A 26,373-nucleotide genomic window follows, 5' to 3' on the forward strand; every position below is an offset into this window, starting at 1 on the left:
AAATTTGTTTTTGAACATAAGGAGGCATGTGAGGCCAGTATTTTTACAAACCACTTTTCACTTAATAATCCACCAAGAACATCTTTCTAAGTCACCATATGTAGATTCAGCTGGCATTGCTCTCACGTTAGGACAAAACAGGCTTTAAAGATACCAAGAACAGAGAGGGCAAAAAAGAGGCCTATGGTGCCCACCAACCCTGCCCATGACTCTGCCAACTTCGCCATGGCCCCAGCTTCCCTGGCCCTGTGCCCGTGGCTTCCCTGGGCCACTCCGTGTACTGGTTAGGCGAGAAGGACTGTCTCTCACCCCCAGCCCTGCTTGCAATCTGTTAAACAGAGTGTCCCACCCTGGGGGTCCTCCACCCCTCCATGCCCCTCCCAGGCAGGCATCGGGCTGTGGGCTCACCTGGGCAAAGCGGCGGGCTCGCCTGCTCACAGTGAAGGAGTAGGCGCTGGGTAAGTGCAGGCTGACGGGCAGCACGCTCACGTTGAAGTGGAGGCGGAGGACGCCCTCCCCCGGGCCCTGGAAGTCCGAGTCATTGACCAGCACGGCCAGCTGCAGCGAGCGGCACTCCGAGATGGGGAGGCTCCGGTTGAGAACCAGCCCTGTGGGTGGGGGCACAGTGATGACTGCCTCGTTGCTTCGGGCCTGGGACCGTTGCTGTCCTACGCCACTACGCGGTCCTCCCAGCCACACACCTGGCACATACACACACGTGTGCAAACACAGATTTCACATGTGTGCTGTGTGGATCACAGACTTGGCAGGTGGGGCTACGTTGGAACCACTGTTTAAATGTTGGCCGTTGTGCTGAGCTGGACGCCGAGAGAAGCCTTCTCAGCTGGGAGGTCACCTGTAAGTATGGTGGTGTGTGTGTGTGTGTGTGTGTGTGTGTGTGTGGTGGGATGTCTGTGTGTTGTGTATACATGCGTGGTATGTGGTATGCATATAGAGTGTGTGTGTGTGTGTGTGTGTGGAGCATGTGTGTGGGGGGGTGTGCGCATACATGAGATAAAGATCTATCACCACTGAGGCCCTGGGATGACTATACTGGTCTCTGTCCCCCCAGAGAACTCTCCCCAACAGCTGCAGCCTCCCCTGGAGCCCTGGACCCCACAGGCCCCCGGTGCGTGGAGCCTGCACACTTCCGTAGCTGCTGTATACCATGGCTATGGTTCTAGTTTTGCAGAGACACAAGGAAAAGGGTGAGGAGGCTTTGGTACACATGGTGTACAGAATGAGTGGGCCTGGCAGGGATGACATTTTCCCTTATACAGGGTAGGAGACCATCAAAGGCTCAGTGGGGGTGGGGAGGATGAGAAACAAACAGGATCTGTCCAGGCAGAAAGGAGTAACACTACCAGCGATTCTGGGATCCTTCAGAAGCAGATCCCAAATCAAGGATTCGAGTGCAAGTTGGGTATTTGGAAGGTGATCCCAGAAAACATGGGCAGGAGGGTGGGGGCAAGGCAGCTGATGAAGATGCCCCATCCTGCAGGTAAGCACAGTGGGCCCCTGGAACTTAGTCCTGCAGTACATTCCAGGAGCCAGATAGGACAATCTCTGCGGGATCCTCTGGCTCAAACACACAGAGCTGCCATTGTATACTAACCCCTGTTAGTAGAGAGCTGTGGGGACAAGGGAGAAATAATCCCCAGGCACTCAGGTACCTCGGGGGTTGCAAAGCAGAGGCCAGAGGAAGGCCTCAGGCAATGATGTATATACCTGTAGTGGGCAGTGAGCCCTGGCATGGTCAGCATGGGGAAGTGTGGTAGGGCCCTACCAAAGTCTGCCAGGAGGCAGTTCAGGGAGAGAAGAAAGCCTGTAAAACCCCACCAAGGTGGCCAAGGTGAGCCCAGTAGAGACAAGGAAGGGCGGAGAGGAGTGGAAGGATCTGTGGCCTGGGGCTCGGAGGGCCAGGACAAGTGTGTGTGTGTGTGTGTGTGTGTGTGTAGGGTGGTTAGAGAAGAGTGGACTGCCGGTTCCCTAGGGGGCCCAGCCAGGCCATGCCTGGCCCCTCTTACTGTAGTCATGCACAGTTGCCCGCACAAAGCTGCCGTTGGCCTGGGTCAAGGTCTCGTTGGGTGAGTGCTCGACACGGAAAGTCTGGAGGGCCCAGGCATCCCCAGGGAGTAGTGTGCTTGTGTATCGCCTCAGCAGCTCCCCAGATGCTGGCACCACATCTGCATCGAAGACACGTATCGTGGCCACCACAGTGCCCTGTGGAAAACAATGAGTGTTAGTCAGAGCTGGTGAGAGGGACCCCTCAGAGACCCTGCAGGCTGAGACCTCCGGAGGGCACATGCCCCACAAGTGGACCAAGAGTGTGCAGTCAGAGCAGGCTCTAGGGACAGCCTGAGCTGTGTTAGAGTTCCCATGGGGCCCCCTGCCAGTCTAGCCCAGTCACCCTCCCTGGGCCACTGCGCCTCACCTGTGCAACAGGTATGATAGGTACCTACAGACTTCCCGTCAGAATGGATTAAAGCAGCTGCCCAGGTGCTCCACTGACAGACTTCACCAGGTCCCACAGAGAACAGCAAGCTGGGCCCCACAGGGTGGAGTTAGCTCCCTGTCACATAGCGATAGATGGCAAAGCCAGATCCAAGCCCGCCCAGGTGTACGCCAGAACGTTCTCCTCCAAACACCTTCTATATACCAGGCTGGAGGGGATCACGAGGAGAGTTCTGAGCAGTCACAGGGCATCTTTGCTTTCGCTGCTAACCAGACTCCTTGTTGTCACCCCAAGGCAGCCGTTCAAGCTTATGTGATCTTTACCAATAAGATGTACTTTCTTCCCGCCGGCCCATCCACCAAACCAGCACCTGGGTTACCCAGAGACCCAACCACACGTCTCCCATTGCGCCCTTGGCCAGCGGGCTGCAGGATGGCCCAAGGCCCAGCAGGTGGCAGTCACGCTCCACCTGCCGGACCAGAGCGGGGCGGGCCGAGGTGGGCGGGGCCGTGCTGGGCGATCCCAGCCCGAGCCACTCCCGGTCTTGCTGCACTGGGGGGCTACCCTCCAGGAGTCTCTCTGACCCTCCAGTGAGGGCTGACAGCGGTGGAAGGGGATGCCTCCTGGCCGCTGTCCTCTCCCCCTCTCCAACGCGCGCCCTTGGCCTTGCCAGCCTGGTCAGACTCATGCTAGGCATCCGGGGTCCCCGGACACTCGTCGGGGGCCAGCTGGGCTGACCTCCCCTCTTCTCCTCCCCTTGAGACACGCAGAAAGCCCCAACACACAGCTGGGTGGACAAATGAAAGACAAATGGCTGGAGGGATGCTCAGCCACATGGCTGGATGGCTAGACGGACAGCTCAATAGACCAAGAATAAATGGTGGACGGAGTGGCAGACACCCAACAGATGGACGACAGACAACAGACAAGCACAGCGGTGGCAGATAGGCACCTCCTTCCTCTTGAACTCCACCACAGCGCTGGCGGTGTCGAAGCCCCCGAGGAAGGTGGGCGCCGAGTCGTCCTCATCATACACGGTCACGGGGAAGGGCACCATCACCACCTCCTCTTTGCGCGCGCCGACGCGCACCGTGCACGCGGCCACCAGCTCATACTTCTCCCGCAGCTCGCGGTCCAGGGCCCAGCGTGTGCTCACCTCCAGGCTGTCCGGGGCGCAACGGAAGGGCAGATTCTCACCTACACACCAAGCAGACCAGGAACCCCAACATGACTCCTGGGCCAGGGAGCAGGGTGAGCTGCCTTTTTCAGGGGCCCGCCCGGAGAGGCTGCAGGGGAGGGTGGCCTCTGTGGGTCAGAGTTGGGGTGCATGCTGGCCCTGCCCTGAGCTCCTCCTCCTCGGCTCCAGATTGGAGAGGGGTGGGGCACAGAGCTCCAAGCACTGGTTGGCAGTGATGACTGTGCACTAATGAGCTTTCTTGGGCCTGCCAGTTTCACTCGCGCTGATGGGGAAGCTCGGGGAATCAGAAGGCCTGCATCAGGTCCTCACCCTGATGACCTAGGGAGGGCTGCTCACATCACGTCCCCAACCTTGCCTCCCCTGGTGGGGATGGGGGTGTGGGGGACACCAGCTCAACCAGGCTGCAGGCCCAGAGATCCAGCTCCCAGCATTGGCTGGCTCTTGAAAAAAATAGTTATGCAATTTTAAAATTATGGAAATAATATGTGCTCATTTTAGAGAATGTGAGAAATAAAGCCACTATTCCACCATATGAAAACAAACATGGTGGACATTTAGTGTGCGGTTTGAAGTTAACACACAAATATTTCCAACTGCCTTCTTTGCATGCCCACTTTATACCTCCTGGCTGTGTGACCCCAGATTGGTTGTTCCGCCTCTCTGTGCCACTGTTTCCTCACCAGAGGATGGGCTAGATGAAGGCTAACATGCTTGCTCCTCACCAGGCCCTGCTGTATGGTCAGTGACTCGTGTATCTTCCCACAACCTGGTGAGGGGAGGACCAGTCGGGATAGTACACTCTTCAATCCAAGCCTGTACTGAAATTCATCCTCCAGGAATAACTGAGAGAAGGGAGAAATGCTGACGGCTTGAGGGTCAACACTGACCACCCCCACAGCCAACCACAGAGGTTACGTCAGCTCCACCCGGCAGGAAAGCAAACGTCCCTCGGTCCCTCACGTCAGTGCCATGTATTACATTACACGTGGGAAATGCTTATCATATAATGTTTCTCTCTGTTGTTTATGGTTACAAAAACATGCTCAACAAAATTTAATTACGCAATCTTCATGAGGAAGGGCAGCTTTCTAAACCTGATATTTGGCTGACAATCTTGCACAAAGACATTTATCCCTGCTGCAGGGCAAAGGTAAGGATCCTGGGGGAGTGGATGGCTCCTTTTCTTACTTTACTGAGATTTTCTTTAGCTCATTACCATGTGTGTGCGATAAACCTGGTGTGAATCCAGGTTCCACTGCAGTCTACCTTCCGTGTCCCAGTTCCTTGCTTTTGAATATTTCAGGGGTGCCTCTTGTCATCAGTCTGCTCGGGTGCGTTCTCTCACCTCCACTGGGATTCACCTCCTGGTCCCCCCTTGGCCAGCCTCCCCAGGGCCATCTTGTGGCTCGGTTGGCTGCCCTTGCAGCTGCTCAAGCAGAGTCCTAGAACCACGCTGGCTCCCCTCTTTCCCTCAACACCCACAGCCAACTCATCAAGAAATCCTGCTGGATCTTCCTTCAAAACATGCCCAGAAGCCGCCTGCTCCTCAGTGCCCTGTGGCTTCCATCTTTCTTTCAGTTTCCATCCTGCTGCTCAGGGATTTCTCAGGTAGCCTCCTGTATCCTTGCTTCTACCCCACACCACCCTGTACCGGATCATTCCTAGCACAGCAACCAGAATAATCCTTTAAAGGTAAGTCAGGGCTTGTCAATACCACCCCCTACAAGCCTTCCATGACTCCCCAGTCCCTCAAGGAGAAACCCTCAGGAACTTCTCTGTCCTCATGGGCCTCTGGTCCCCCCACCCCAGCTACCCCGGGGCCCCACCGCAGCGATCTCAAAGGGGCTAGCCCAGCTTGCCTGGTGCCCTCCCACCTTTGCTCCAGCACTCCCCTTCCTAGCCATGAGATATAAGACTGCAGTCTCCACCACTCCACATCCTTGGAGTTTTACTTCCCAGATAGCATGTTCCAGAGGCCACCCCAGGGGAATGGAGGCTCCAGGCAGGCAGGATTTTGGCTTGTTTAGTTCACGGTCACATCCTTAGCCCCTAGAACAGTATTTGGTTCATGACAGGCACACAAGAAGTACTTCTGGAATATTAAATGAATGAACGAATGGTGTGGTGGTGAAGAGTAAACCAGATGGCTCATGTCAAGGGCTGGCGGGGCTGTGCCTGGCACTGAGAAGACGCTGAGGGGGGCCCTACGAAGCCAGCACTCACCTTCTAGGAGCCTGTAGGACACACTGATGTTGGGGCACAGGAACTGCACAGGCAGCAGCCGGAATTGGTGGAAGGTGCCAGGAGGCCTGTTCTCTCTGATGCGGAAGGAGACGCTTGTTTCGGGAAAGCAGAGCTCCCGGGGTTTGAGGGAACCACAAGCCGGGAAGGAAGTGTTGATGAAGGAGAAGTACACCCGGGCACAGCCTGGCCACTGGCACTCGCCCTCACGCAGGGACGTAGACAACAGGAAGACCTGGAGGTAGATGGTGAGCACAGGGAAGCCGCCATCTGCAGAGAGAGAAGTCAGGCTTGGTGGGGCACCAGCCACACCCACAGGTGGTGGGGAACGGAACGGGGACGGGGCAGGAGCTCCAGGGTTGGTGTAAAGCCCAGTCCTCTCCGTTGTCCACAGGGCTCCACTGGGCTCTCGACCCTGGCCAGCCACCTTCCGCTTGCCCTGAACTGCCCTAGACCTGGGGTCTGTCTCTGCTTCAGGATCTCATGGTTTTACTCCCTCTGCTTGGGGGTGCCTCACAGGCCCACCTCTCGTCATTCAGGTCTCGGCTCAAATACCACTCCCTCAGGTGCGCTGAGCACTGGGGTCTATTGTCCCCCCTATTTCTCCCCACCACCCTCTGGCACATCATTGCCCCCTCAGAGGGGCACCCTGAGTCCCAGGTCTAACAGCAGGTAGAGCACTTCCCCAGGCTGGCTGCTTGTGGGGGCTCTTCACCCTCCCGAGGGACTGTCCTCCTGGAACGCCTCTGCAGAGACACCCATGGACAGACTTCCCCAGCACCTGGAGGGGGAATTTCCAGCAAACTCCATCATGGAGGCTTTCTCCAACAAGGTCTGGATCTCTCTCAGCCCTATAGTGGTTGCTCTCCCACATTTGCTCTTCCCGTATTCATCAGAGTTCTCTTTGCTTCTTCCTAGCCTGTCCTTTGGTGCTTCAATCCCCGGTTGTAGTTAAGCATTTTCTAGACGAACCTGCCCTGTTCCAGTTACCATGTGGTTTCTCTCCTGACTGGACTTAACAGGTGCAATCATGAACAGAACAGGCCTCCTAGGAAATGTGGACCCTCGGCAAATTCCACTCTAGCCTCTACCCCTGGAAACCTAGTTTAAGTTCCCCAAAGGGGCTTGGGATGGAGGCGGCAGCAACCAAGTACAGGCAGAACCAAGACCCATCTCAGATGCCACCTCCAGAACTGGGGGTGCCCCGGTGGTGGGCTCTCTCATGTGACCTTGGCTTTCCTTGGCAGACAGGGGCGCAGTCATTCTGCCCCTGCTGGGCAGTGCGGCCCACTCTGCATTCGCAGGCATGCCACAGGTCTCTGGAGGGAGCTCAGGGCTGGTGTGAGGGTGCAGTGAGGCCATGTCTTCGGAGGAGATGCTTGGAGGTGGGGAGCTATTGGGTGTGCGATCACCATTTTGTGCCACAAGGCAGAAAGCTGCTCCACTCCCCAGTATCAGGGTCACATGTGGCCTTCTCTCTGCTCTGACTCCTGCTCTGAGGAGGCTGGCCAGGTCTTCCTTCCACGCCACTTTCCTCCCCGGCACCAGGCCTGAGTCCCCACTGGGTACCGAGGGCAGCTTGCTGCTGATGGGAAGACAAGCTTTCCGTGGAACTGCTACTTCTCTAGAAAGTTCCAGGTCATTTGTTAAATCAAAATTTTCCAATTTTTCCAGGCCCTCTTAACCCCTCTCTTGTAACCCCAAATCCTATATACCCAAATGGAAAAGCCATCTAAGTCCAGCATGGAAAGAGCACCCGATTCTTTCCAAGGGTTCTCCAAAATCCTAACAGACTCAGAAGGCCAAGGGTCATCAGCGGCCCCCAAACTCATCCTGGTGTCCTGGCCAGGCTGGACAGAGAGGCAGGCCAGCCTCACCTCACCCTTCACTCTTACACAGCAGGGATGGTCCAGGAACCACCCTCTTGAGCCTCACGGTGGGTGTGATGTGGGCTGTGGGAGGGGAAGTCAGGGTGGGGTTAGGTGGCTCCCTTACTTTGGATGCTGAGCTTCTCCCAGGCGCTGCGATCTAGGCTCCGGTTAAGGTAGAGAAGGCCTGTGTCCTCCTCGATGCGGATCCAGTCGTTCTCATGCAGCCTCGCACGGTAGGCGATGCCGTAGAGATGCTGACCCAGGCGGAAGCTGGGCACCTCCTCGGGGACGTCCCGCAGGGCATGGACATAGAGCAGGGGCATGCCAGCTGGCTGGTCCACATACAGTTTCTCCCAGTAAGCATCCCTAGAGAAGTAGAGTCCTAGCGGAGCTGCAGAAAGCAGGGAAATGTGTGAGCGCGGGAGGAATGACGATGTCCCAAGCAGGCCTCCCAGGTAGATCAGCACTCTCCAGCAGCTTTATTTCACACTTTAATAAAAGCTTCTTTGTGGACCCCAAAATTTACTAACTTAAAATTCCAATCTAGCATAAGTAATAGTTTATAAGCAAAATTGTATGCAATTTTCTTGTTCTGAAATTATAAGAAAGAAATCTCACCCTCCATAATTTACAGGATTAAAGACTTTTATACAGAAATAAAGAAATAATAAAATTCTGATCTGAGTAGGACTTTCTCACTTGTAGACCTAAAAAGATACAACACACACCTATCTGCGTATCTAAAAACAAGCTGCAGATGGACTGCCTTAAAACAGAAAAAGAAAAGAGAGGAGGAGGCAGTACAAAACACCTGCAAAATTGTTCTCAATTACCCAAGTTTGATAAGCATGTGAACCACACAGAGCTGGGAGTTCACTCAGGTTTCTCAGAAAATCACCTGGATTCAGAGTTTTCAAGTGTACACAGTGATGCCAGACAAGCAGGGCAGGCAAGAGTCACCAAAAATGAAGGAGGGCACTTTACTGCTTTATTCACAAGATTTACTTATTTGAGAGAGAGTGTGTGAGAGATCACGAGTGTGTGCGTGTTGGGGGAGGGGCAGAGGGAGAGAATCTTCAAGCAGATTCCCTGCTGAACGAGGAGCCTGTACCTGGGCTTGATCTCATGACCCACGAGATCATGACCTGAGCCAAAACCAAAAGTTGGATGCTTAACCAACTGGGCTACCCAGGCGCCCCTGAACCAGGGCGCTTTATAAGAGAAACAAATCTTTATTTATTTATTTTGCAGATTTTTAATTTATTTTTTGACAGAGAAAGAGACAGAGAGAGAGGCAACACAAGCAGGGGGAGTGGGAGAGGGAGCAGCAGGCTTCCTGCTGTGCAGGGAGCCCAACGTGGGGCTCGATCCCAGGAACCTAGGATCATGACCTGAGCCGAAGGCAGCCGCTTAACCAACTGAGCCACCCAGGTGCCCCAAGAGAAACAAATCTTTAAAGTTAAACATACTCCTACCATTTGACCCTGAAATCCTACTGAATTTATCCAGGAGAGGAACACATATGTCCATCAAATGACTTATTCACAAATGGCAGGGTTATTCACATAGCCAAGAACTGGAAACAGCCCAGATGCCCTTCAACGGGTGAGTGGATAAGCAAAGGGTGGTTTTCACACCACGCAATTTTATGCCGCAATAAAAAGGGATGAACAATTGATACACACGGCAACGTGGAAGGATCACCAAGGGACTGTGGATAGAGCTCTGATTGCCACAAGGAAGAGGATATGGACCATGGCCTCACTGGGTAAGCCCACTACTCTGCTGATTTTGTGTAAGTTCAACATTTTTCATAATAAAAGGTTTTAAAAAATAGTAAGAATTTTCAAGAAGCTGGATAAATAGGCGAACGATGCTTGAAAAACCACTAAAACCCTGTCAACACTCTATAATGCACAGAAAGTACCCAACATACAACACAAACATTAGAACTCATGTATTCGCTCACATGAAGCCAATTTCTCTTTTCAGTCAGCTTCTTTCCACCTAGACCCTACTCTTTTCATAGCTGTCGGGGTAAGCAGTCAGGTCAGACTGCACCAGCAGAGGTATGATACCCCTGGCACCGCCTGGGTCCTCAAGGACACGTTTGGGTATGGGAAACAATCAAGTGCCAACTGGAGTCAGGTGGAGACCACAGGGAAGACCTTTTTAGATCCCGAAGCGATAAAACGGTAAGCAAACAGGAAGGCTGCCTGCACCGTGGAATGTTCTCCAGGATGACTTCAAAAGGCAGCCAGACTACGAGTGCCACCTTGGGGGGGAAGCATGCCCTTGGCCCAGTCTGCTCCCTGCCAGACAGGCCTGGGCTGGGAAGGAGCAAGGGCTCCGGAAAGGGAGGGAGAGGGAGAGAAGGAAGGGAGGGTGAGAGAGAGAGAAGAGAGAGAGATGCTCTGGTCAGAGCCAAAGGCCTGACCCTGCACACCCCGCACTCAACACAGAGATGGAGGGAAGCGGGGGTGTGGGTGGAGGAATGACAACACTTAGAATGTGGCCTTTTGGACCTCTGGAAATCTCCTCCCGAGGACAGGTGTCCCTGGAGTGGGACCTAGAATTACTCAGTCCCTGTGGGTGCAGTTCAGGGAGGGGCAAGCCAGGACCTCCAAGGAGCCTACCTTGTGCTCTGAGCTGAAGTTTACTGGGGGAAGGATCCACTCCAAAGTGTCACACTGGCCGCCATTCAAGGGGGAGGCAGGTAATGGAACGCCATGAAGTCACACTGGGGAACTCGGGTGGGAGTGCCGAGACCATGCCTCCCCCACCCTGGGGTCTCACCGGCAGACACGGGCAGGAGCTGCCTGAATGCCACCCTTCTCTTCCCACACCCTCCCCCCTGGCCCAGGAGGACACAGGTTCTCAGATGCATTCAGGGCTGACCTCCTTGGGATTTAGCAGCTGATGCTACGAGGGACAGGAGTGCAGCTCAGAGGGCTGTGTTGGCCCCACAGGCCCCACAGGGCCACAGCCTCTTGCTGCCCCTGTTGAAGGGCTGCTGATGCACCAGCACAGGGCTGAGTGATGGGCCATGGCTAACAGGTCCTCTGAGGGCCCCTGCACACCTGGGATGCATTCCAGAGGCTTGCACGTCCCAGGAGAGGCACCCACACTCCCCAGTGTGGAGCCCCAAAGAGGACCCTACCAACTCATCAAGTCATGACTCAGACAAAGAGAGGAATGCTCCCTGTGGGTGAGGAGACACCCACACGGAGGGGACAGTGGTAGGGGAGTCCCAGATGGGGCTTGGCAGCCACCCCCCACCAGGAGCATGCCAGAGCCTGCTCGGTGCTGCCCGGCAGGGTAACTCCTGGCTTGCTCTCCTCGGCTGGCCCATCCAGTCTCCCCCACAGAAATCGGATATTATAGGGGCTCCCAACCCACCATGGCAGCATCTCAGCACGGCCACGTCCTAGACGGCAGGCTCAGAAGGGGGATGAAAGCCAGGCCCAGCACTGTGGCTCCACCAAGGGCCTGAATCACGAGCAGCGGCCCAGCCTCCTCGTCCTCCAACATTCCCCGAAGTTCTCCACAAGGCAGAGCATCCAGCAAGAGCTCTAGGGGAGGGACTGAGTGGGGGGCTGCCAGGGAAGGCAGTGCTTGCTGCCCCATGGACAGGAAGAATGATTCATGACTCTTTCCACCCCCGCCGGACCCTGTCCCGACTGCACAACTTTTGGAAGGGGCTGGCCCCCTGCAGGGCTGCCGCCTCTCAAAGGTGGAGTGTGGGGTGGGCACAGCCTGGCTGCGTGGCTCTGGGAGTCAGCACAGCACAAGGCCAATCCCCCACGCATACACACTGACCTTTCATCCTCTCCACAGCCCCAGCAGCGGCACCGTCAGGACCGCTGCTCTGCAAACACAGACACTGAGGCGGAAAGAAAGTCATTTGTTTGCTCAAGGGCGCACACACAGACAGCAAGAGAACGGGAATTTGTAAAGCAGGGTTCCAGAGCGGCACATCCTTCACCAGCCCACTCACCTCCCGGTGCCCCTACAGCTGCCATGCTCTTGATCCCCAGCTGACCAGGCCTGGGCCCCCACTGAGGTAGCCCTGCCTGCTGGGACACGCTTTGTTCCCCCACAAAGCCCTGAGCAGTGACCGAGGCTCCCTGCAAGTCAAGAATACCGGCTCGAGGGGGAAGGCAGTCCTGAAGACTCACCATCTCTCTGGGCAGCTTGGCATTTCCGGGCACAAAAAGGAGGAGAGACTAACATCCAGGGGCCTCACAGGGTGGTGGCCAGGGGCAGCCTGGGCTTGTGACACCAACACCGGCTAAGGAGGGGACTCAGCCAAGACGAGTGCTGCCAACCTCCTCAGCACCCTGGCAGAAGGGCACGTGCCAATCACTCATGATCTGAGAGGCTGCCATTGGGCCTCAACTCCTGGAGCTGCAGGGAACGCTGCTGGATCCACCAGACTGGGCACAGACCAGAGCAGCCCGTGTCTTCCAGAGCCCATGTCACCAGGCCACCAGCTTTCCTTGGTGTGTTTGACCCCTCCACGGAGAGGTAACGTCTGCCTTCTTGCCCCCAGAGGCCCAGCAAGGGGTTGCTGCATGTCAACAGAGCTTACATCCTGAGAGGCAACACTGCTCCTGCGGGCGCTTTCTCTCAGGACACGCATTTCTGGCCCTGGTCAGCAGGGTAGAACCGAGTAGAACTTGGCTGTTCTTGGAGACACTGTGGGAAGGGACTTTCGGGGGGTTCTGGTGACCCCTGGGGGCTGTAGAAGACAGGTCTTGTCAGGGGGAGATACTCTCCCCACAGCACCCCACTGCTGGGTAGGTAGGAGCAGCTCCAGAATTGGGCTCCCCTCTGGGGGCCTCCTTGACTGCACACACTTTCAGTGGTACCGGGGCCAGGAGGTAGGACGGCCTGAGCTCCCAGAGCTCCCCACCCCCAAGCTGGTGCAGTTCCCACCACGCAGACCACATGTGCAGGAGAGAATGGGTCCTGCCTGCTCTCATCGCACAGAGCCCAGCCCTACGGGATCTGTGTGGGGCCCAGTTGATTGCTGCCAAAAGGGATTTGTGGGTTGGGCAATGATTGTGAGCAGAAACAGACTTAAATGCACTTAAGTACCTCCCAGGTGGTCCCTGTAGCCAGGCATGGCTCCCTTAATGCTCCTCAATGTCACAGACACTTCTAGATGGGAAGGCAGGGAACTGAGGAGGTGGGTGCAGGGCCGGCCTCGGGCGGGTATAGCCTGGGCAGTCCCAAAGGGCCCCACACTTGGTTTAATGCTCTGACGTCACTGTTTTGAAATTCTTCACAATTCTAGAACAAGGGGTCCACATCATCATCCTACACTGGGCCCCACAAATGTTGCAGCCAGTCCTGGCAGGTGGATGAGGAGAGCCTGGGATGGGCCACTGGTGTCCACTTCCACAGGGCTGTGCAGCCTCTGCAGTCTGCTGGCCTCCACTGCGTCTCAGCTTCTCCAGCTGCGAATCAGAGGGGGGCATGCTGGGGACAGGAGCTGACACAGCAGGTTGCAGACAGGCCTCGCCTTTGCACAGGTATGTATTATACAAAGCTCGTACTTCAGATTCACAGCTGCTGTGTGTGGATCCCCTTACTACCCCATTTCACAGTTTAGAACGCTGAGGCTGGGAGGTGAGAAGCCTTACGAAGGTCAGTCGGCTGGTGGTTTTGAGTCTCGGGGTTTGGTACACTGGCTAACAAAGTGGCAGTGGGAGTCAGAATGAGGGCAGATGCTGAGCCCACCAGGAGGCTCGCTGCTGGCACCTTTCTGCCAGGAAGGGCTGCCTGGCCTATGGGCTCATACATAGCAGGACTTGATCCCCAGCTGACCAGGCCTGGGCCCCCACTGAGGTAGCCCATACCTCCCACCTCTGAATGCCTCGGGGTGCCAGAATCCTCCCCCACACCTAGTCTACGGTTTCTGTCTGGATAGGGTTGGCCCGCATCACCCCCCAGTGGCACCCCATGGTCCTGGTTGCTCAGGTTGCCCCGTTGCATGGCAACGTGCTGCAGGGCGAGGAGCTGGCCTTTCCTCTCAGAACAGTGGGTCCCTTGCAGCTCATGGCACCCCTGCCCAAGGCTCAAGTCACTGCTCACGTTCAGGGAGACCCCATCTGCTCCCACCCTGCCTGACCCCGACATGGAAAAAAGGTGTGGAACTCACGTCTGACAGGGCTGAAGTGCTGTCCGGCTCTCAGCAGGGCCTCGCCTGACATCTTGTTTACAAGCAAATCCACCACAGTGTCTGCCAGGTGGGTGGCTGGCTACATTCAGTGCACTCGGTCACCCGGCCATGGTTTTGCCTTTACCTCGACCATTTTGTAACCTGCAAAGGTCGTTTCCGAGGCTCCACATTTGGTTGACAGATTTAATTTATTCGGATTTGGATACAGATGGAACCAGGCCCACTCCCCCCCTTCGTTCAACCCTTCACAGGGCACATGTGCACGCACACACTCACACGTGCGCACTCACACACACTCTGCCCCGCGTGTGCACGTCCTCGTGCCCACACTGGACCCTGAGCTCCTTCCTTTGCAGTGAGCAGGATGCTGAGCCTCGCCGGAGGAGGTCACTGCAGATGGTCAAGGGCTGGGCTCCCGCCTCTCGTTGCTGTCCCTTGCTTTTTCGGGCTCCTGCCGCCTCGGGGCAGCCAGCAGCAGAGAGGTGTGGGGACATTCCGAGTGCTCCACCTCATCCACCTGCCCAAAGTGCAGTCCCGTGGTGCCCGCACAGCCCACACCTGAGCCTGGTGATCACCTTCCCGCCAGACCCATCCCCAGCCTTGGCTGCCCTGTGCCCTGGAGGGTTGTCTCCAGCCGGCCCTGAGGCTGCAGGCCAGCCCCGGCCCTAGCAACCCAGCTAACTCTTCCATGAGGGGTGGGCTGCTACCCAGCTCTGCCAGCGGGCTCTGATCCCAGCCTGGGCGGGGGGGGGGGGGGGTCCTTCCCTGGGTGCCCTCAGCCTGAGGTGGCCCACGGAACTCCCCTGTGCCCACCGTTGTTCTCTCAACACATAGCTTAGGTGAACTAGGTGAACCTCTCCTGCTTCCAGTGCTGTGTGACGGCTGCATTCTCGGTGAGCCCATATTGATACATGCATCTCTCCTACACATACTCACTCTCTTACACGCACACGGTTCCGTACTCACACTTACGCACTGGCCCACTCAGTGTAGAGTAGCACAGTGTGGCCCGGTCCCAACTGTGGGCTCACCTGCACCAGCTCTCCGTGGTCCTGGCCAGCCCTGGCCATCGGGGCCACACACAGCTCACCAGAGGTGCCCCTGCCTTCCCTGTCACTCTCTGCAGTGGCGGTGCTGCCCTCTGACTGTGCCAGTCCGGATCTGGCTGGGCGCCCCTGCCCTGTGACCCCACCCCAGGGCCTGTCCCCCACACTGCTATGAGCACCGATGAGTCACACTCACCGTGGCACACAGTCGCCCTGCCAGGGAAAGGCAGAGAGTCCCCAACAGCTAAAAATGTCCTAGCATTGCAACAAGGAAGCTGGAACTCAGGGCTCCTAAGGAAGAAAGAAAAAGGTGCAACGGTGCGATCTAAGAACGGGGTGGGGTTAGGGGCAGCGCCCGCGTGTGTGCAGGGCAGGCCCTTCCTGCAGACCCCACTCGCCGGACAGCCCCCGCTCCGCCCTTGACGAGCGCCAGATCGCGTAGATGACAGTTTTATTATAACACAGCAGAATCTCCTTAACAGACGATTTCCTAATGCCATCATCTTTGCTGGGAATGGGAAACAGACCCCACCGACTTCTCCCCAGGGGCGGCCCCTCCCCCTGCAGGCCAGCTGTCCCTATCGGGGGTCCCTCCAGCCCCAACACCGGCGCTGGGCACTATCGCCCTCTCAGGACGTGGCCTGTCCACACCACGGCCCCTCCTCTCTAGCACATTCCCGGCTGCTCTTTATTCTAGGGGCATATTTGATACACACAGATGCATCATGCGCAATGCTTACACCGAAGGTAAATCCCACAACGCACGGCCAGCCTTACTGGACACTTAGCACTGCTGCTGCCCCGCCCGGGCCCCCACCTTCCACTTCACGCCGCTCATTTCGGACGTGAACCCGGCGCTTGGGTTTCTCTTGCCTTTTCTTAAATTGTTTTTTAAATAAGCTTTCTACCTCCTTCCTGGAAGGTACTTTTGCTGTGTAGAGAATTCTGTAGGAAGGTTATTTTCTTCTCTCAGTCCTTCAAAGGACTTTTTTTTTTTGCTTTTGTTGCTGCTTCAGAGAATCCTATACTCGTTCTACTTGTCACTCCTTGGTATTCTCCCTTCTCTCTGGCTGCTTCTAGGACCTCCTGTCTGGTGTTCTCTCCAGATGCGCTACAATAAGCCAGCTTGCCAACCTCCTGGGCTGGGTTCCTCCCCCTTGCCAGCCCTCTGGATGGCAGAAGCTCCTTATTTTCTCTCCCTGTTCCCTCCAAGCAAACGGCAGCCAGTCCCACAGCATTCATAACCCGTGTTCATGAGCCTCTGTGCTGATGACGGCCACGTTCGCCAGCCCCGACCTCATCCTCAGTGCCGGGTGCGAATCTCCACTGTCTTGTTCCAGCCCCTCCCATGCTCCAGTCCACTTAGAGGAGGACCCAGGCCACCCACCCCCGCCTGCTCCTCCCATCTGCCCGCCCCATTCAGGGTACCATCCACCTCACTGCTGAGGTCACACACCTCAGACTCACCATGGGCCCTTCCATCTTCTACCCCTCCCACCAGCCCACAGACTGCCCCCTGCCATCCCCAGTCCAAGCTGCCATGCTCCCATTCCTCCCTCACCTGGGTGATACCACACTGCTCAAGGGGCCTTCCTGAGCCCACTCTTAACCCCCCAGGCCACTGTACAGAGCCCCCAGGGTCAGTTGGGCCATGTCAACCCCTGCCTGAAGCCCTGTATTAACTGCCCATTGCTTACAGAATAAAACACAACTCCTAACCAGGGGTGAGGCCCCAACTGTCCTCCCCCCAGCTCACCTCCTCCCTACTCTCTCGGGCACCCACCTTCCAGGCATATCAGCCAACTCACTACTATGAGCTGAAAGAACAGACTAATGAGTGACCCAATGAAGGCAACAATGAAGGAGCAAACCAATAAACACATGGGTTCATGAAGGGGGGGGCATGCTGGAGACTTTTGGGAAATGGTCCAAATCTGGGATGAGAGAGGGGGTGGAGCTAAGATACTCTGGCTTGGTCTGATGGGCACTGGGAGCCACAGGTGGAGAGTCAGCAGCAGAATGAGCCAGAAGAGCCACACAGATGGCCCTCCTATGCTCACAAGACTCGTGAGGGACGTGCGGGGCCCTCTAGTGCACTAGCCATCTCAGGGAGGCCAGTGGTGGGTGCTGAGCAAACAGCCCCCAGGCTGAGAACAAAACCTCAGATCCCTGCTCAGGAGATGACTTACTGGTGTCTGAGGAGCACTGCCAACTGGAGATGGTGGCCAGAACGGGTGTGCTCACTCACACACACTCACACGCACACACACACGTGCGTGCATACGGGGTCACCCTGCAATTACTACGCCTTGTCTCAGTGGGAGGCTCTGCTTTTACAAGGGATTATAATGTATCTGCTTTTAGGAAAAAAGTACAGATCAAATTTGCAAATCGAATTTATAAATAACAGATTTGGGGGGAGGCATAAAAGGGAATCCCAGTTTTTAAAATTAATTGTGGTAAAATACACATAAAATTTACCATCTTAATTATTTTAATTATTTTAATGTCCCAATGAGGACACCAGTCACCGTGATCAGGGCAGTGCCGCCTCGGTTCCAGTCCTCCATTCCTTCTTCCCCAAATGCTGCCCGAGTGGCCAGCCTGTGCCACCACCCACAAGGCTGAGTGGCTTCCTGGTGTGGGCTGGGCACACAGCAAGGGCGAGCTGGATAAGCCCACACACAGTGAGGAGCAAGTGGACATCCCGGCCCACACTGGGTGCCTCAGCTTCCCCTAATGAGCTCTGGGGCTCTCCATGTTCCTGAAGGTTGCATCTAGCGCAGAGCCCAGGGCTCCCGCCTGCCAGCCTGGCCAGGAGCTTCACACAGAGCTCAGCTCTCAGGGCCCACCATCGTCCCTCCAGCCTCAGTCCTCACTGTGTGGTTCATGATGGGGAAGGACAGGGCACCCAATGCAGGGTGCAGTGTCTCCCCAGACACCTGTCCTCTTGGGCCTTGGCTGGGAAACATGGACGGCAGTTTGGGAGAGCCGCTGGATGGAGAAAGAGACCTGGGGGCCCTCAGAGATACCACTCTGCACACACAGGCACAGCCTTCTACCTTTGTGAAAAGCTCTTCCTTGCACACCTCGCCTGAGCTTTTGCTGTAGGCCAGGGACATCCCTCCCCCGACTCGATGATGGGAAAAAGAAACCGAGGTTCACCTCTCACATTCATGGTAGAAGTGCAGTCAGCGCCCAGGTGTCCTGACCCTGCCCACATCATCCAGGTAGCCGTCTGCCAAGAGTGGGGAAGGGGTCTGGGCATGGTTGAAGTCTGGGGCAGTGAGGTCAATGACTGAGGTCTACAGCCCAGGCCATGTGGGAGCTAGTAGCCCGGACTTGCCCTTTTGGCACAAGTCTCAGCCTTCTGCTCCGAGGGGCCCGGGCCCCAGGCCACACCCTGCATGCACCCGCAGCCACCACCCACATGGCCACGTCCGTCCAGGCCAGCTGCAGTGGCCTCACAGAGATGATGGGCGCTCCTGCCCAAATGTGATTTCCCAGCTGCTGTTGAGTTAATCACCAGCCCCATGAGCAGTTCCTTCCGGCTTCTATGCAAAGGAAACTGCCAATTAGGTTACAATTAATTTCTTACCCAGGGCAAGGCCTGGCTGGAAAAAGACTGGCCACCCAAGTGGCCTGCCGATGACTGTGTGCGGGTCACCAGGTCCCCGTGGCTCCAGGACTCGCATGCCCCAAGGCCCCAGCTGACTTCCGGTGTGCTGGCCCCAGCCTGGGGTGACCGGCCAGGACATTATCAGCTTTGACCCTGGTGCCTCTGCCTGGGGAACTGTCCCTCATGCACCCAGTGGGGCACTGTGACTCAGACTTATACAAATCTGTCACCCCCACCTACCTTGAGCTCCCTGAACAGAGATGGTCCTGCCCATTTTTGTCCCCCCCTCCACCCGCATCCCAGCATTCCTTTTGTGTAACATTAACAGGCCAAACATCTACAGTGCATTCTCTGTGAGAGGTTCTGTCCTAAAGTACTTCACACGCATTGTTCCACTTAATTAACACAACTGCCAGAAGTAGGGGTGATTATGATGCCTGTCTTGCAGAGAGAGAAACTGAGGCAGAGAGAGGCTAAGCATTTTGCCCAAAGCCACTCAGACAGTGAGCCAGGACTTAAGCTGGGTCCCACCTGAGGTGGTGTGCATGGCCACCAAACTCTTCTGCTTAGTGACGGCCATGCACACACATGCAGAGAAGCCAGGGCCCTGGGACCTGGGACTCTGGGCCACCTACCCACCTGCTTGCAGACCAGGCTGAAAATGCCATCATAAATAACCATCCATACCTCCCTTAGCCTCTTCTAAAAAGCAGGTGCCCCTAGAAGTCTCCTGGTATAAATTTATTAACATTTCAGTGAAATGGGGTGAAGCCCAGGTAAGTGTGACTGGGTGGGAGTCTGCTCAGGCAGTATCTGTCTGACACGGACAGACAGTAATGGTTGCTGCATGCAGACGGAGCACCTGGAAGGTGCCCACCAATGCTAGGAGCCTGACATGTCTATCTCTGCTGGATACAGAAGTGAGCCTTGAGGGATCCTTCCCTCCATCTTACTGGATCCTATTATCACCACATATTTGAAAAGGTAGAACCAGCAAGGTCCAGCTTCTGCACGTGGATAGTGACCCACAACTTGTATCTCCTGGCAGGGAAGGGTCAGGGCAGTCCCTGGGAATGTAGCACCTACACGGGGTGACTGGGACAAAGGCATCTCCACGAGCCAGCAGCGGCCTATCAGTCAGAGCAGGGCCTACTGGGACTGCTCTAGCTCGATGCGGGGCTGGAAGGCCATCCTGTGGTCTGGATGTGCTTCCTTGTCAAGTCTGAGAAGAACAGAAGGGGCCCTCTCAAAGGAAGGCCCTTTTCCCAAGGGCTCTGGGAATAGGTCTGCCCTCCTGCCCCCAGCACACACTCCGTCCCATGTGGGTCCCATGTGGGGCGGGTTTGGGATGTCACAGTGCTTCTTCTGGGAGCCCCTCCCACTCCCTCCCTGCAGTTTTGGACCTGCTGCCCCCTCCTCTTCCTACTCCCCACTATAAGCAAGGGCAGGTGCAGTCAGGTGAACAGCAGACAGGACCCCCGGCAGGGCCACCACGATCCCTGGAACAGAAGCTGGGTTCTCTCTGGAGATGTGGGAAGCCTCAAAGAAGGCCTAAGGGTCTGCTCTGCTGGGAGGGTGGAAGGAAGAGAGCTGGGGCAGCCTCTGAGAGAGGCAGGCTCCAGCACAGCGTGGACCTGGGGCCAGACAAGCCGGCAGGGCCTGAGGGTCCACTGCACACCAAGGGCTTTCCCCATCTATACGGTTTCCCCATCTATAAAATGACGAGGTTGCATCTGATGCTAAGGCTCCTTTTAATTCTGATTCCCCTACGAGTCTATGTGATGTCTGTGCAGAAGCAGTCACAGAATGAACTTCCTGACCAGGGACCAATGGCAGGATGGTGGGCATGATGGAAACTGGGGTGGGCTTTGACCTAGGTGGTCTCTGGGAGTAGGGTGTGGGCCATGGGATGGAGCAGCATTACAATCACAGGTGTCTTCCTAGACCACCAATGATGAGGCAAAAAGACATGAGCCTAGATCCGAAGGAGAGATTTTAGTGCAACACAAGGAAACAGAAAGACAAGGGCAGAGCTGGGCCCAAGCCCGCACTCCTTCACTGCCTCTCTGTGTAACCAGCGTGTCATGCAGTCTCTCCAGGTCGGTTCCCAGCTGTGAACCAGGGCCGGAACTCCTCCTCGGAAGCATGGCTGGGATAGGCCAGGTACAGAGCACCTGCTGACAGAAGCCAGGTCTCTGTTCTCCCTTGCCCACCCTGGAACCAGGTCTGCCTGGGGCCCACAAAGCCTTCCAGCTGCTCCTCAGTCAAGGCCTGCCCACCGCCATGCCGCTGGCCAGCACTCCAGTTGCTCTTGGGTACAACGGGGAGCAGTGCCTCAGCTCACACTGCTGTTCCAGGAAAATGGCTTCAATGGACTGGCAGCATGACATCACACAGCTATAATTACGATAATCAACTTATACCGCATCTGCCTGGTTATTTTTAGACTCAGGACTGAGGCTGAGCAAGACAGGGCGGTCCTGGGTTCCCTGGCTGCTGAGTCCTGCCTTGTCAGGTGGGCTGGGTGGCTTGCTGATTCCTGGCACCCTCCTTTCCCTGGTCCTTCACACGGCGATCCCCGGGCATGGGCACCTCGCACACAAGTCGTGACGCCATCGCTTCTGGGGCATTCGAGCTTAACGTGGCCTCAGGGTCCAGGTCTTCGGAGAAGGTCCTCGGGGTCCCAATGGGGTTATGGTGACTCAGCCTCCCCCACTGAACAGCCGATGAACCCACGTCCTCCTCAAAAGGGATCTGGGGCTCAGACACTGAAAGAAATATCACTGACATGATGAAATGCTAATGACACAAAACGGCTCCTCAGCAATACTTGGTGGAGGTTTGATAAAGCGAGGTAAACCCAACAACAAAAAGACACTCCACCCAATTAACACATGGGCAAAGGACCTGAATAGATATTTCTTCAAAGAAGATGCAAATGGCCAATGAGCACGTGAAAGATGTTCAACATCATTATTCATTAGGAGAACGCAAATCAGGGGCGCCTGGGTGGCTCAGTCGTTAAGCGTCTGCCTTCGGCTCAGGTCATGATCCCAGGGTCCTGGGATCGAGCCCCATATGGGGCTCCCTGCTCTGCAGGAAGCCTGCTTCTCCCTCTCCCACTCCCCCTGCTTGTGTTCCCTCTCTCACTGTCTCGCTCTGTCAAATAAATAAATAAAACCTTTAAAAAAAAAAAAAGGAAAATGCAAATCAAAAGTACAATGAGATACCACATTGTACCCAGTACTCTGGCTATAATTAAAACAAAACAAAAATCCAGAAAATAACAAGTGTTGTCAAGGATGTGGCAAATCAGAACTCTCACACACCGCTGGTGGGAATGTAAAATGGTGCAGCTGCTGTGGAAAACAATTTGGCAATTCCTCAAAAAATAAAACAGAATTACCAGATGGCCCAGCAATTCCACTCTTAGGTACATACCTAAGAAGACTGAAACCAGGGACTCAGATATTTGTCCATGAATGTTCACAGCAGCTTTATTCACAATAGCTAAAAGGTGGAAACAATCTAAATGTTCATCAGTAGGTGAATGTATAAAGAAACATGATATTTATATCCAACGGAACATTAGCCTTACAAGGAAATAAAATACGGATACACACCACAATGTCCACACACTTTGAAAACACGATGCTAAGAGAAAGATGCCAGATACAAAGGTCCATGTATGTGAAATATCCAAAGTGGACCAACCCATAGAGACAGGACGCAGAACAGTGGTTACCATGGGCTGCGGGTGGGAATGCTAGGGGGCAATGCCTAGTGGCTAAGAGTTTCCTTTCGTGGCGATGAAAATGTTTTGGAACTAAATAGCAGCAATACCTCTGTGACACCGTGAATGTACTAAACGCCACTGAACTGTTCACTTACAATGGGTGATTTCATGTTATGTGAATTTTACTTCACCAAAAAAAGCAAACTGTAATTATCTGCCATCCCTCCCCCCGCAGTCCCAGGGCCCAACGCAGGCCCTGGCTGTGCTGACCAGGAGAGCAGATGTGGAAGAGGTGGGGCTCGGGGGTGTGAGTCTGGAGAGGGGGCCCCCAGGAGCATATGCAGCGTGCCCTCCCCTCCGCCACGCTCTCGTTTGTACTCTGGGCCTCTCTTGAGGGAAGGGCCATGTGACGGGATTCCAGCCCACAGAACATGGGCAGAGCGCCGGGAGCCCCTCCAGGCCTGGCTCTGTACCCCTCCCTGAGCACATGGCTGGGCATGGAGTGGCTAGCAGGATGCACCACCAGCAGGAGACAACGGACTGTGTTGTCACTGAGACTGTGGGAGTTTCTGTTACCGAGTACAGTCTCACCTGTCCTCAAAGATACGAGTGAGTGGGAAGCAGGGCAGCAAAGACCATTAGAATGGCTTCTCACTCAAGACCCTGCAAGGCTCTGTGGAGTCATGTCTGTGGTCCTTCTGGACGAGTCTCCTATGAAGACCACCATCTGGGTTGCCTACCTCACAAGGCTCATCCCTCCGGTGGCAAAGCATGTCCCCACAGTGCTAAGTGCACGTTAAGTCGGCTTCCACCGGCGAGGAGATGCAGGGTGGCTACTCCAGGGACTAAGTGCCTGCTAGAACAGTGCCCTGCTCCCCGACTCCACCATTCCTCCTCCCCAGAAAGGACAGAAAGCAGCAGACACCCCACAGCCAATGTCAGAAGGGCAGGATGGGGGAACAGGCAAGGAGAAAACCTGCACCCACCCAGGACCAGCCCCAGCTCTGTCTTTCACTATTTCGCTGTGTTCTGTGTCTTTGCTTGTTTCACTGGCAAGAGAAATTTAAGGAACAAACTCACGAGACTCTCTTAGCTGCCTGCCGTCACTCTGTATACCTCCAAGTCAACCCCCCCCCCACACCCCACCCTCAGGTCCTGGTACACAGAGTGCACATTTTCCCCAGTGTTTTCTAGGCCATTAATTAAATTTTAGGAAATCGCACTTTTTCTTTTCCCCTTTCGAAAAGAGTGAGAATCACTGGAATTTTCTGGTGATCACACAGACACCTAGGGGGCACTGGAACCAACTTTGATGGCCAGTACCCTGCTGGGAGATTTCAGATTTATTTTAGAAGCAGAGTCCCGTCTCCCATCAGAGAGCAGGTCAGGCTGGTGCTTGGGGCTGGGCTAAGAGCTTCGACTCCCCTTTGTACACCCCCCCCAATTGGGCCATGCTGCCTTCTAAGCATTTCTTGGATCCCTGGGCCCTAAAGAACCCAGACATCAGCACCCCACGTCACATAAGAGCAAAGGCCCAAGGGGCGCCTGGGTGGCTCAGTTGGTTAAGCGACTGCCTTCAGCTCAGGTCATGATCCTGGAGTCCGGGATCGAGTCCCACATCGGGCTCCCTGCTCGGCAGGGAGTCTGCTTCTCCCTCAACCCTCCTCCCTCTCATGCTCTCTGTCTCTCATTCTCTCTGTCTCAAATAAATAAATAAAATCTTTATAAAAAAAAAAAAAGAGCAAAGGCCCAAGATGGCAATGAGGGGCAGCTGCCGGCGCCTAAACTTGGGAGGGGGCCTGGGGCCCCGGGACCTGGGCCTACAGGGGCACAGGCATCTCCCCTGAGCTGGGCCTGGAACGGGGCCCTGCCTGTCACAGAACCCCAGCCTTGGCCCCACTGGGCTTTGAGATTGTCACGGACAGCTAGAACCAGCCCGCCCACAGGTGCACATGTGACTTTTCTGCGGAGGTGCCCGGGCTGCTGTACTTGGTGGAGCCACTCATAAGGCAAAAGCAAACAGAGGTGTTTGCTCGGGGCTGGCCACCTGCTCTCCTTGGGGGCCCAGGTGGCGCCCGAACTGCCTCTCTCAAGGTCCTGTTGGCGTCGCCTACCCCACAACTGCATTTTCTAGGGGCTATCAGCTCCAGTGGGGGAGGAGCTGAGGGAACGATGGCACGTCGCTGACTCCTCTTGTCCCACCACTTCCTTGCCCAGAGTCTCAGAGGGAACAGTGCAGGGGGCCCACTGGCTTCACGGCTCTAGCCTCAGGGACGAAGGGAGGTCCCAGAAGCTCCTACAACCACACAGCTGCGAAGCCTGAGCTTGACGAGAGCCCAGGCCTTGCCTGGTCCCAGAGCTTAGGAAAGGTGGACAGTAGGAAGTCTAGATGGGGAGGGAGGGCAGGAAGGCCCAGTCTACAGGGCTCCCAAGTGTCCTGGAGCATTGGCCCAAAGACAGCCTCATCTGCTAAGGTTTTCTGAGGTGAGGTGGAGCCTGGCCTCCGAAGTCACAGCGTCCCTTAAAGCCCCAAAGACCAGGCCTGGATTACCATGCTGGGGTGGTGAAGGGAAAGCCAAAGGGGCTCTGGGAGGCCTGGGCATTCCCAGCCCTTCAAGCCTCCCAGGAGCACCCTCCCCAGGCCAGCAGAGGGCCTCCCGGGGTGTGACCTGAGTTGTACTGATGCCCCAGCCTTCCAGGGGCTGAAGCGCCCCCACCCCATAGAGCATGGACAAGGGCCCTCAGAGACCTATGGGAGGCTGAGGAGAGAGAGCAAGGGAATAGGAGGGAGATGGGCAGGGGGACTGGGTGACCCCCCTGCTGTCATCACCACATTGCAGCCCATAGCCAGGAGGGTCACTTGCCTGCCTGGCTGTCCAAGGCCCTCTCCTACCCTGCCCCTCAGCCTGTCTCCCTTTGAGCACCTCCTCTGAAATCACACCCATGTATTTGGGAGAAGTGATGGCTCAGTGCTTCCTTTACTGCCTGACCCTCCCTGCACAGTGACAGTTCTGAGTTCAAAAGGCCCTTATGTTGTTCCCCAAGGGCATCCCCTGCCCTGGAGAAGCTCCCTAGCCAGCAGATGGTCCCTCAGGGAGTATTTGTGGATCACTATTACTGTTACTGTTACTATTAAATCACTCAGAGAAACAATTGCAGAAATGAGGAGGAAGACACAGAGAGGAGGAGAAGAACATGGGGAACAGGAAAACACAGGTAGGAGGAGGAAGACACAGAGAGGAGGAAGACACAGAGAGGAGGAAGACATGGGGAGGGGGAGGAGGACATGGAGAGGACATGGGGAAGAGGACATGGGGAGGAGGAGGAGGACATGCGGAGGAGGAGGACACAGGAAGGAGGAGGACACTGGGAGGTGGAGGACATGGACAGGACATGGGGAGGAGGACATGGGGAGGAGGAGGACACTGGGAGGATGAGATGGAAGGAGGACATGGAGGGAGGAAGACATGGGGAGGAGGGGGAGAACACAGGAGGAATGGAGAGAAGGAAGAGAACATGAGGAAGACGACAACATGGGGAGGAGGACAGTGGATGGAGGAGGAGGGCACAAGAAGGAGGAGGTTACCAAGGAGGAAGAGGACACAGGGAGGAGGAGGATATAGGAAGGGGAGGACACAGGGAGAAAGAAGAGGACATGGGGACCTGAGCTGAGTGCTGCCAAGGTTGGAAGCCTCTGCACTATGGTCACACCAGGAAGCGTCCTCCCCTCCACCCACAGGAAGAGGGAGGGATTCCACAGGAGAAACGTAGCCACTTCCACAGGACGGAAGGAAGCACTGCCTGGGAGGGCAGGGGAGTGCCTCTCCAACTCTGCCGTTTTTCCTGGGTGCCTGGTTGGGTGCTTTCTTCTCTCAGTCTGCCCCGGAGCTCTGCGAAGGAGGGCCCTGTCCTGGATAAGGAGACACAGTTGCACCCACGCCCCCTGAAGCCCAGCCCCCCACCCCACCTCGGCACAGGTGCCGGGTGCCCAGGCAGAGGCTGCACCCCCAAACAGACCTT

The 26,373-nt window shown here is 55.8% G+C and overlaps 1 protein-coding gene across 2 annotated transcripts in view; it reads right to left on the reverse strand.

The window, feature by feature from the left end:
• The window catches only part of RET (ret proto-oncogene), a 54,792-nt gene that overhangs the window by 22,588 nt on the left and 5,831 nt on the right, over positions 1–26,373 (reverse strand). Inside the window, exons 1-7 of one of the 2 annotated variants that reach the window (XM_064594976.1) lie at positions 15,195–15,515; positions 13,932–14,093; positions 7,890–8,156; positions 5,877–6,164; positions 3,408–3,652; positions 2,028–2,223; positions 409–608 (exon numbers count right to left, since the gene is read on the reverse strand). In XM_064594976.1, coding sequence (XP_064451046.1) covers positions 409–608; positions 2,028–2,223; positions 3,408–3,652; positions 5,877–6,164; positions 7,890–8,156; positions 13,932–13,983 — 1,248 coding nt within the window. In that variant the 5' untranslated portion in view covers positions 13,984–14,093; positions 15,195–15,515. Of the gene's footprint in view, positions 1–408; positions 609–2,027; positions 2,224–3,407; positions 3,653–5,876; positions 6,165–7,889; positions 8,157–13,931; positions 14,094–15,194; positions 15,516–26,373 lie in introns of those variants that run through there. The other variant, XM_045878376.3, reaches the window with a different exon arrangement.

Source organism: Mirounga angustirostris, unplaced genomic scaffold, assembly GCF_029215605.1.
Source record: "Mirounga angustirostris isolate CCGP_5_RB_7025 unplaced genomic scaffold, mMirAng1.0.hap1 SCAF_6, whole genome shotgun sequence".
Classification (NCBI taxonomy): domain Eukaryota; kingdom Metazoa; phylum Chordata; class Mammalia; order Carnivora; family Phocidae; genus Mirounga; species Mirounga angustirostris.